At 41.8% G+C, this 12,022-nt stretch overlaps 2 protein-coding genes across 2 annotated transcripts; one reads left to right on the plus strand and one right to left on the minus strand.

The window, feature by feature from the left end:
- Nucleotides 1-270: 270 nt before the first annotated feature.
- Nucleotides 271-6,942, minus strand: exo1 (exonuclease 1). The gene is made up of 14 exons (XM_068327828.1): nt 6,886-6,942; nt 6,391-6,587; nt 6,157-6,276; nt 5,683-5,806; nt 5,353-5,490; nt 4,992-5,204; nt 4,672-4,859; nt 4,460-4,562; nt 4,162-4,375; nt 3,874-4,051; nt 2,383-2,905; nt 2,134-2,223; nt 1,805-1,986; nt 271-469 (listed from the first exon to the last, which is right to left on the minus strand). Exons 2-14 carry the CDS (start codon nt 6,549-6,551, stop codon nt 382-384), a joined length of 2,322 nt encoding a protein of 773 aa, XP_068183929.1. The 5' UTR covers nt 6,552-6,587; nt 6,886-6,942; the 3' UTR covers nt 271-381.
- A 1,025-nt stretch (nt 6,943-7,967) lies between these two features.
- yipf4 (Yip1 domain family, member 4) lies at nt 7,968-10,998 on the plus strand. The gene is made up of 6 exons (XM_068327406.1): nt 7,968-8,177; nt 8,928-9,081; nt 9,323-9,494; nt 9,596-9,673; nt 9,778-9,891; nt 9,997-10,998. The coding sequence occupies exons 1-6, from the start codon at nt 8,120-8,122 to the stop codon at nt 10,132-10,134; spliced, it is 714 nt and encodes a 237-aa protein (XP_068183507.1). The 5' UTR covers nt 7,968-8,119; the 3' UTR covers nt 10,135-10,998.
- The last annotated feature ends 1,024 nt before the right edge of the window (nt 10,999-12,022 follow it).

Genomic DNA, 12,022 nt, shown 5'->3' on the forward strand with positions numbered 1-12,022 from the left:
GCCAGGCTAGCTAACCTGAAGCAGCTAGGATTGTTTAGTCTAGAGAGAGGAACTAGCTATGTCAACTTCCAGTCTTGTTCCGTGAGTTAAAATATACCGAGAAGCTTCTCGGTCAGACAGACAGCTGAAGGTACAGCGATGTTCAGAAGATGACTTCAGTCCTCCATCTGAGTAAGCATTGTGCGATTGTACAACTTGCACACGGTGAAGAAAAACACAACAGCTGTTCAGTCTAAATCAGATTTATTAAAACATCCAGAAATACGGGTTGATGAGAATCCATTGACATACACGGTATGTTTAAAAGCTGCACTCCCACACAGGGCACGCACAATATTTTGTGGAACATTCACATCACATACGAGGAGCTCCTGGTCAGGCTCATGTCTCAGATGAGATGTCCAACAGGTTGTCTTCAATTGGAGACATGGGTTCTCCCTTGCTGTGGGGAGTCATCCTCTGGACTTGTCTGAAAAAACACAAAGGGAGGCGTTTTAAACGCGTTACATCGCAGCAGCATCCGTTTGTTCTCATAGCCGTCCGTAAACCACATCAGAATCAGCCTGAGGCCAGAAACTGGTTCTCAATCTTGAGCCAAAATGCGACAGGATTCTAGAGACCGCTTGGTATTAATCTGCTGTGACCTTAACTTGACCTCTGATACCGTTGGACGAGTCTGTCCAACCAGTCTTCCAGCCATTAGCTGGATGAATGAACGGCTTGTGGATGTCACTGGATCCCCACAGCAGGAAATAGAAGCAGTGAGCTGCTGTTAAGCTTGGTTGCTCTCGTGAGAATGTTCACCATCCCTCCGGGATGTAAAAGTCTCACACTGCCCTCTACTGATCCCCGCTGAAACAGCACACCTTCGTGGGTCACATGACCTGCAGTCATCGGCACCAAAATTATAAAACAGAAGGTGTCACGCACTTTGTGTATTAGACACACTCTATTATCTTCTAATATTGTGATCGATTCATCTTTAACATCTGACGGGGATGAAAGGGAGGAAGTAATCAAAGTAACATCTGTATAAAAAGGAATGAGTTTTCGTATCACGTCTTGAGCACATGTAAGATTTTAAGCATCGATAGCAGCAGCTAGCAGCTAACTCAAAGGGGAAGAAAATGTTTAAAAAAATGTCTTCAAACTTAGAAGACGATTCAAGTTTTGCAAGCAAAGATCAACAGAGAGGGTGAATTACTGTTGTTGACGTGATACTTAGCCTTTTAGATAACCTTTCAAACGTCACGCTACATACTGATTCTGTTCTGTGTGTCGCGCCTTCTTGTCTTTGACATACTGTACTAATAATCTAACAATCTAACAATCACATACTGGGACGGTTATGTCACCAATGTTTGGGTTGAGTGTAAAATAAACAAAAAGCGACATACAGAAATGCTTTACATGCTACAGAGTAGCTAGCTAGTCTCCCTGTCCACGTTAGCCGAACTAGCTCAGTGTTAAAAATTGGATCATCTGCATTTGTGGTTGTGTAGAACCGGTTTAGTTATAACAGGTTCTTCAGATTGGAGCGCAGCTACAATGTTATCTGGTAGATTACCCAGCTAACACTAGCTAGCTAACATAACTTGCCAGACCAGCTGATTTTCTCCCGGAGCAGACTGCACATCATTAGCACTTTCTTTCTTGTAAAACTTTGTCCTTCCAGTTGTGACTGATCTGTACTTGGTGACTCATGCGATGGAGTTTTTCTCCTTTTCTGGAACGACTCAGTGCCTCGAGTCAATGCAGACATGAAATAAAACATTTATGAAGTAACTGGAGCATTTCCTCTTGCCTTTGAAAGCTGAAGTTCTTCCACAGGCTACTGAGGGTAGATTGGACACCAGGGTTGTTCTCGTTATTGGAGGAGGAGGTTTTCTTCCCAGGACACAGGGATGTCTTCCTCAAGCCGCTGACTCTGGCTGGACCCAACTTTGCTGCTCGACCCTGGCTTCTTGGCCTGGAAAGACCTGAAACCTGGAGTCATCATAATATGCATTATCTATCTGGACTTGTGTGTGTGAAACTGTAAAAGAATAAAACCCCATGTCCTTGTCTTCTGTTCCAAAAATCGTGGATTCAAGATAAAGATTCTAAAATAGCTGAACCCAAACACTAACTCACCTTTGACCTCAGTAGGCCTGACTTCGTATCTGCTCCTGCTGAGGGTGGGGGACTCTGCTCTGACTCAGAGTCTTTGCTCGAATTCAGTTCCTGATGACACAATCGAAAGACAGACGTGAGAACACAAATCCTTCTGATGTACAGCACATCAATCTGTGTCCAGACTTTTGTTTGACACTTTATGTGTGGCAGTTGAATCAACTAGGCATGCATGTGTTCTTATAAAGGTGATAGACATATTTAACGTACTGATGCAGCATACTCCTGACAGGAGGGGGAGAAAGTGAAGGTGGCCAAGTTGTCCTTGTGACTGGGAGTAAGGTGAGGCTGGGACTGGGAGAAGTAGGCACTATCCTGGGATGGAGGGGAGTCCCAGAGGTCATTCTTATCCTGTAGGTGTACGTCGTTGAGGGACGGATCTAGGAGGGGTGCGTCTCGAGGGGATCTGTGGGTCTTTGAGGAGGGAGTCTCCTTCTTATACTGAAACTGTTGCAGGGTATCCAATGTTGGAGTGGATTTCTTTGATCGATGGGTGGAGGTAGAGTTGCCTGACCAGTTAAACAGTTTGAGGCCCTGACTGGATGAACTGGGAGACGGGGTGCTTTGTGATGAAGGTGGGCTGGGGGTTTCTAGGGAAGGAGCTTCAGGCCCATCACTGTCGCTGGTCTGCAGGACGGGACAGTCCTTCTCACTGGGACTCGCAGCTCTGGGTTGCTGGGGTTCAGACTTCTTACTGGTCAGACTGGTTGCTGAACTGCAGCTGCTGAAGAACCTGCATGAGGGAATAAACACAAACACATGAGGACAATATTGTTCTGACCCAAGCGACAGCTGGAACTGCATGTTTAAGGCACAAATTATAATCACACTTGTTTTGGCCAGTGTCTATCATAATGTATGCTTCACCTATTTAAAATAATTTTACTATAATTGGGCTCAAAACGTGACCCCTGACCACTGAGGATTTTCTAAACCAAAACTAAACTAGCAGAAAAAAAACAAATCATAATTTCACATCTACCTCCTTCACAAAGTGACTTTCACTGACGAGTATTTTCAGAAGGACCGACCCCTGAAAACCAGCAAGACACAGTTTGCTAACAAATGCTCGATTAATTCCATCTCCATTCAATTCATCTTCTAAATGTTGATCATCCCATTTCCTTCACTACGGGTGTGTTAATGTCCCGAAGCTTGTTGTGGCGTAAAATCACTGATAGATGGCAGCAGCTGCACTTTGTCAAACCATGCGTGTCCGATTTGCTGCCAATGTCTTCATCTTTCTCTGGTTTGCTCCAGTTTTAAGGACAACGGTGTCGATGTACTTCTACGCTCGATGATTGATTTTTTTTTCTTCTTTTCGTTGAATATTCCTGGTTATGAGCGCTGAGTAAATAATGATCCAGGTGTCAGGTTCCTGAGACTTTATCAGCGACACGACTTTGGTGTACAAAGCAGTTATGGAAATGTGTGAACAACTGCCTGCAGTCGTTGCGTTCTGAAAACTCTGGAATACAGTTTATTAACTATTTCTCTGGATGAAGATGAAAAGTTAGAATGAATGGATTGAAGATCAGGGTAGACAGAACAGAAGACCACAGGATAGGACCAATGAGAAGAGAGAGAGGGAGCGGCCACTCAAAGTCAGTCAGTAAAGAAATCTTCCAAACGGCTCAGGTGTTTTTAAGCCTAATGATCAGACATTGGGTTAAAGAGGGAGGTGATAGAAGAAGTCATCACCTGCTGCATGTTTCCTGCTCCTCCGCTTCAGCCTCCTGATTCCTCCTCTGCAGCAGGGTAGCAAATCGATTGCGTGTCCTGGTCAGTGATGGTTTGTCTGGTCGCTGGTCTGACCTGGAGCGCTTCTGAGTGGAGGTGGAGTACTGCTGCAGCAAATCCTGGTCCGACATACAGGAGTCTGTGGGAGACGAACCACACACTCCACGTTTTATCACAGGTTTCTTTTACTCGATGCTTAGGCACCCCAAGCTGCCAGGATTCTGGGGGAGATTTTCTCTGAAGGCTCACCTTCTCTAGGTCGCTTCACCTGGAGCTCTCTGCAGGGCAGCCTCAGACCATTCAGGTGGACGACTCGCTCCTTTCCCCTCGTGGAGGGAGGGCTGTCCGGCACCCCAGGAGACTGGGGCGGAGCAACGCATGCTGGATTGAAGCTTCTGCTCCAGATACTTGTCCCAGTAGGAGCCGCTGAGTCGTTCCAGCTGTTACTCCGGGGTTTAGATGCCTGAAAATACATTTACAACATTCTGAATTCAATGTGAAATCTTTGTGATCACCAGGAGTCCTTGAAAGGATTGTAATCGGAAACCTGTGGAATGACTTTGTCTGGGTTGAAATCATCTATCCTCTCCATGGTGTTGATGTCAAGGTTTCCTATGGCCATCTGCAAGCCTTTGTCATCACCGAGATTACTGGATTCAAAATCATCAAGGATCATTAAGTGCTGGAAAAGATTGTGCTATTTTAATCTGTAAATCAATGACATTTATTATGAAGGCATGATTCATGCCAGGAGGATACAGTCCGGCGTAGGTGAGGGTGGCCACGTCAACGTGCTCGGGGTACGGGTTGAGGGGTACAACCTTTCTCTTGATAGGATCGAACACCAGCTGGTAGAGGAAGGTGTTATTGGCTTTGATGAATCCCTCGATGTACTGCTCTGGGATGACCAGATTCATCTTCAGGTACTGGCCCATTTTTCTGATCACCTGACGGGACAGCGAGAGTACTGGTTGAAGGTTTCACAACAGTCGTGTTTATGCTATTGTGGGAAGTAATGTGATTACTGATCAAATGACAGTGTATGTGTTGTTTTTCAGTGTTCCACCCGTTGGTCTCACCTTTAGAATATCGGGGTCTTTGGCCAGCCGCAGCAGCTTGCAGGACTTGCCCAGACCGATGCCATGCAGGGAGGCTAGATAATCGCAGCCAGACAGGATGCACATGTAACGAAATTTCTCCTCTGTGAAAACGTTCCCCAGGGAGCGACAGCGTCCCAGGTTACTCTGATCGATCTCCAGGCCATTGCCCTGCTTGTCCATTTTGAGGATCACCTGCATGAATGTGACAGGTAAATGATTGTTAAGTAGGCGGTGGTAAATGAGCAACAGTTTGAACATGTGCTCTGTAGTTTCTTGCTTGTGCAGATCAGTAGAGGTTGTCCGATTTATGTACACATCCATCGGGAGTGGTACGTCATACCTTTTTGCATCCGAATGCTAGCAGGTCAGAGTCTTCTGTGATGACAGCCTGAGCCAAACCAGATTTGACCAGATAAGCTAACTGAGCATCAGCTTCGTATGGAGCCACAACGCAGTCCACCCCTCTTGCCCTCGCAGTCTGGTTTAAAAAAAAAAAGAAGAGAGAGATTTAAGCATACTGACAGCAATGTGCAGCACTGCTGGTTGAAACCACAGTAAAGTGAAGCGAGAAAAAAGAGGAAGTTCAAAAAGCTTATTGCAGTACAGCTGAAACAAAGAGCTAAATAAAAGTTACCTTGATCAGTGAGTCTGATCTCAACATTTATCTTACCTTAATGAGGTTATGAGCCATGGCTGGGGTGATGTTAACGCAGCGGTTGAAGCAGTCTCTGGCCTCGGACAGTTTGCCCTCACGTAGAAGCTGACGTCCTTTCTGCAGGTTGGCTTCCCTGCGGCTGATATGAATGACACAGAAGTCAGATTTTCAAACAAGAATGACAATTTAAAGTGCAGGTTGTGTGTTCCAAGACACTGATGTACAACCTTCTACTTAAATGTGCTATGTCAGTCATTGGATACTCGTGGCTTTAAAAAGATAAAGTTTTTTACAGACAACGTATATTATTGCAGTAAAACAGTAGATTTTAACATGCAGCAAAAACTTACATGAAGTTCAGCCTTCGTTAAAGCCTTATAATCATTTTTCTAATTTGGTTGGATGTACTTGAAGAGACAAAGGGCTCAATGAAACCATTTGCTTCAGTGGTCATAAATAAAATGAAATGTGTCGTTCAGTTTTACTCACTCTCTGCGAGCCTTTTCCACCTCTTGTTTTGACGGTAAGTTGCGTCCATCAAACACCAAAATAGGCTTGACTCTAAAGGTCAACAGCATCTCCACTAATTTCATGCAGTACCACACATACCTGAGCAGACAAATTAAAATGATTAATGTCCAGATCTCATTAGAAGACAGTCAGTTGCAAATATCACCATATTCCTGCAGACATTATTCAGCAAGATCAATAAAAAATAGTTACTGGTCAGTTGGTTCTCCTTTAGCCAGCTTCTCGGCACATGAAAATGCCCCTTTATGCAGCCAGCAGTATGTGTCCACAGCCACGGTCTGGCCTTTGTATTTCTTCACATTGACAGGTTCTGCTGCATCTTTGATGAACTGCAAGAGTCCAGGAATCCCCATCGTCAGCTGCAGGTCCGATCCACAATGATTCTAAAACTATGAAAATAAAAAGAAAACAGTGATGCACGACGACTTTAGCACACAAAAAAACCCTTACATCTTGTCGAGAAAAAGGTAGTTAAATTATCAGAGGTTATATTTAGTGAACAGATTCTTATGATACTCGCAGCTGTTATCAAACACAACTGGATAGCCGTCATTCATATTTTGAGGTTACGTTAATAACTCGGTTAAATGGACAGTTTCTTCTGGACGTCAACGCATTTTTATCTTGCGATAAGGTTAATAAGGATCGACTCACTACAGAAATAAAAATAACATCAAAATTACTTACTTATCGTCAGTTCAATGCAATTTGTCAACAACGAAGTGCGCCGAGTTCAGTTTTAGCGGCAAAGGAAGTGACGCAAGTATGAGCAGCTGCTATTGGTGATGTGGGATGAGTGGGTGTGGTTAGTGAGAAACAGGAAGTACGCGACAAACGTTTGTCGTCAAGCTTTATTTATAACCAAAACAATAGCAAACACGCTCCTACGCAAACATAGGGTTCTTTCAAACTTATTCCAGGGTCTGTGGTTCTCAAAGGCCACAAATTCGTGTTTCATACACTTATTCAAGGAATCGTTTTGCTGACAAAACAGAAAAATAAAATGGATGAATAAAATGTCAATAAAAACATGATAGTTTTCCCCGTTTTATTGTGATGTCAATTGGAATGTGTAGATTGAACTTGCCTAAAGTCTTCCAACAACTAACAAACCAGTGAAGTGTGTGTATAATTGATTTACATTGCAAATGGCGTTATTAAATATAAAACTAATAAAGTTTAATTAATATATAATTAATAACGTTTTCTTCACTAAGTAACACTTCTTAAACACTAAGTAAGTTCACTAAGAAACACTTTTTAAATATTTCCTTGTTTTGACTCCAGGCACGTGAATTTTCCCAGTAATTACGATTAAGTTGCTTTGTTGTTGCTATTGCTATATTTAAAAAAACAACAACATTTTTTTATCATATGGGAGGAAACCGAAGAACCCGGAGTGAACCCGTGCAAACATGGGAAGAACACGCAAACCCCTCCAACTCTATGACCAGGTGGCAACAACGCAAACTAGCATCATCGTGCTACGTTCAAAGTTATAGTATTATTGTAATTTTTGTCAGGAAACACACTTAAGACTACCGTTTCAAAATCGCAGTCTCTACGTGAAATATGTATATTTTTAAAACTTTTTTCCTGTGTGATAACATAATGAAGTATTTATACTAATGAGTGTTCATTTATTTATATGTCCAGTAAACCACATTTTTACTTTGTTTTATTTTATGATGTTTATAAATTCCACTTTTGTGAGTGACTGGAACGCATCATGAGACGTGTCTTATTACCCAGCTTCCTCTGCACTTCCTGCTCTGGTGACGGACGGAACGAAAACAAAATGCGATAGTCTAACATGATCGATCAATAACAGCGTTATTAACGCTTCAAATAAATATTTTACTGACTGTTTATTTCGAGTTATTTTTCTGTATCAGAGGCTTGTAGAGAAATTAAATTAGTCATGCAGTTCACTCCCACCAACGGAGATTTCACGTTCGTCTCCTCGACAGAAGCTGAAGGTATGTAGCTCCATAGCTAACAGGCCTGAATCAAGCTGTGCGCTAACCTGTGTTTGTGCTTTATTTTAATAGTATTTTCGTAAAGAAGTGCGGTCACCCAGGGTCAAAGGACAAATAACAAAGATACATGGGTCAACATATGTAATTGTATGCTAAGTGACATTATTAAACAATCTAGCTAACTACAGGAATTGTTGTAACCACAGAGCTGTCACAACTTCATTGTCTTAGCTGTTAATCAACACTGCGTGTGAATTGATTTGTATTTTTAGGGGGTTAATAAATGCAAATTTCAAATACGTCTCTTACATGAATTGCATTCGATTTGGATAGAACGGAATTAATATGGGTTGAACACACTGTCTTTAGAAGGGCATTGGTAACATCACTAGTGCATGTTAAAACTCAGCCTTGAACGTTTTTACATTATGAAAATTAAGAAGCAAAAGTCTGACAAATAACTCACTGAAATCTCAACAGCCTTCTTCCTTTTACTATGTGATCCAGATGTAATATTACTATTATATAGCTATTACTCACTGTAGGCACTTTTGACGGTTTCACCCACTCTCCTAGTCATCACAACGTGGCTCTTATCAAAGTCATTCTGATCCTTACGTTTGCCAGTTTAGCCTCTTTCTGCACAGCAACACTGACCGATGTCGTTGGGACAAGATGCTTGTTGCTATAATGTCATGGTTTTTTGGTGCATTTTTCCTACCAGTCTTATAACAAATTTGTCCTCCACAGAGCTCAGTGGCACCATCAATCCACAGGAAATTAAACTCAACATGGGCACAGATGGTGCCAGAGACCCGTATGCCACCACCTTCCTGAGGCAGCGAGGCTACGGCTGGCTGCTGGAGGTGGAGGAAGATGACAATGAAGAGAGCAAACCACTCCTGTGAGTAGGCGCTTAACCAGATTAAACAGCCTGGGACCAAATTTCATTGTCGATTCCTTTCTTTGTTTATTACAGGATTAAAATGTTTGTGATAGTGTATTCAAAGGAGCATGTGTCTTATTAGGATCATTATAAAATCACCAGTGCAGTTGATCACACGTTTGGCTGTTTTCAATTGAATCTTTTGACTTCCCTGTTCAGTGTTAGCTGAAAGCTTGTTTATTTTGTCATTTTTGAGCAGAGAGGAGCTGGATATTGACCTGAAGGACATCTATTACAAGATTCGATGTGTGTTGATGCCAATGCCATCACTGGGTTACAACCGGCAGGTGGTCAGAGACAACCCGGACTTCTGGGGCCCTCTAGCTGTGGTGCTGTTCTTCTCCATGATCTCCATCTTTGGACAATTCAAGGTGAGAAGGCCGCAACTGTGGCAGCTCAAGCTGCTTTTCTGATTTGATTGTTGTGGTGACAGTTTTGAGTGTTGATACTTAATCTGACTTTGTTTCTGAAGGTTGTGTCTTGGATCATCACCATCTGGATTTTTGGATCACTAACAATCTTCTTGCTGGCCCGTGTTCTCGGCGGTGAGGTAAGTGTCACGTTCTGCAGTCAGAATATCAGACGAGTCTCTAATTTCTGCTTGTTAAACAGGAGAAGCATTTTATGATGGAATCCTGTTGGTCTCTTGTGCAGGTTTCCTTTGGCCAGGTTCTCGGAGTGATAGGATATTCCCTTCTTCCTCTCATTGTCGTTGCCCCCATGCTCGTTGTGATACGAGGATTTGACGTGGTTTCTACTCTAGTCAAGGTGAGTCAGATAAAACTAGGTAAAGATCTCTGCTTCCATCCACTTGAAATGACTTGTTTCAGGCAATGATGTCAGGTATTAAGATATTTTCTTGTCACCTTTCAGCTGTTTGGAGTCTTCTGGGCTGCTTACAGCGCAGCATCACTGCTCGTCGGGGAAGAATTTAAAACAAAGAAGCCCCTTCTCATATATCCCATTTTTCTTTTGTATATTTACTTCTTATCACTATACACTGGTGCGTGATCGGAATCTACGGACTTACTCATGGACCATGACCCCGGAGCGTGGGCTGAAGAAATTAACTATGGAACCAGAATTTTTTTATGGTGTTTCTTATTTTTAACTCTATTAATATTAGATGGTGGAGAAAATTGAATTATATATTAATGTACATAGACTTGTCCCTGTCTTTGGTCAATAAAATGCATATGCCTTCACATCTTAAGCTGCGGTTACAGTTCAGTCCTGCATCAACTCTCAGTTCATGAAGCAGGAAATATTATTGTAATTAAGTTATTTGTTGATTGAGGAATTTAATGCCGTGTGTGTGTGCGTGTGCATGTGTGTGTGTGTGTGTGTGTGTGTCCACGGAATAATTTGAGAAGTCTGCACCAAGTAGAGAGAAAGGGATTAAGATTAACTGTCATGTACTGAATGTGCCATTATTACATATTTTTGATTTATGCTTCTCATTGCTCAGACCTTTTTTCTTGATCTGGAGTTTTGAGGCGTTGAACCGATCATCTAGGGCAGTTCTAAACCTGTCTTCTATTTGTGGTGCTTTGTCTTCTCAGCCCTGTGTCCTATTTGTCAGTCATTTAATACATGTTATTTAGTCGTCACTGGAACATCAGACTGACGACGGTTTCTTTTAATACAGCTGTTCACACAAAGACACGATCCAAGTTATACACAAGGGGTTTAAAAAAGCACTACTCTGTTAATTGCACTTCTGCTTTGGTCCCCAAGTTGTATGAAAATTACTGAAAATTTCTTGAGAATCTTTAACCAGTTAACCAATTTAGCTGTTTCATTTATGAGAGTCTCCTTATGTAATGTCTGCAACTTCACCCTGAAGACTGAAATTCATTCAGAATTAAACTTTGAATGTAGTGTTTTTGGTCATTTACTGCAACTGAAATCCAGCTTTGGTCATACAGGGATTGGACAGCCCTCAAGACGGGGCCTTGATACTCCTGGTTGATTCCTGGAAATCACAAACTTCTATCTGCAGCATTAAATACAAGATGATTGTGTTAAAGCCAATCCTAACAAATCATGTACCCTTTGGGAATATTAGCTACAGTATTTGCTAACCTATTACGTACAGCAGGACAAGAAAGAAGCACTCAAACTAGTGTTTAGAGAAAAATGATAAAGAAATTACACAAATAATTTAAAGCAGTATTTACTGCTGAACCTAGAAGCATCATGAAGCACTAAGACTAAATTTGCCAAGAGGTGTCTCAATCATAATATTACCTGTTTTATTGAGCTGTTAAATGCATTAGTTTGCTTTCAAATATGGCCCAACAACTCTCTAAAATACTGACAAATAAATTGCTTTGAATCAATTTATAGGGGGAAAATCAAGACAAGAACAAAAAAAACCAGGGAAAATAGAAAAATGTAACAAAACTACATTAACGTTAATAAATACAATCTTATTTATGGAATCATCAAAGAGGAATAAAAATGTAGAAACACACCGACTAGATGAATACAGATGGGGAACAACTAGGACAGGTCGTACCAAATTCAATCTTGCTCTGCTCCTTATAACAACATGAGTGCTGTCAACAGCACATATCACATTTGGGAAACTTGTTTGCCTGTTTCCCCAGCTTGTAAGAAAGATTGATGTACAGGTGGTACAAAATGCAGAGGACATAAACCAACTGGGTTATCTGCTCACAGAAGGATAAAAAGCCAGCATCCTTGATGGTATGGGGTTGTAGTGGTACATGTTCCATGAGCAACCTGCATGAGGGCGGCTTGATGCTGAATTATATTTAAAAATTTTGGAGAAACTTGTCTCGCCAAGTAGACAATACTTATTTCATAAAGATGATGAAGAGTTGATGCAACACAGTGGCATAAATGTCCCAACAATATTTTGCTGGGGTGAAAT

This window comes from Antennarius striatus, chromosome 11 (genome assembly GCF_040054535.1).
Source record: "Antennarius striatus isolate MH-2024 chromosome 11, ASM4005453v1, whole genome shotgun sequence".
NCBI classification, from domain to species: domain Eukaryota; kingdom Metazoa; phylum Chordata; class Actinopteri; order Lophiiformes; family Antennariidae; genus Antennarius; species Antennarius striatus.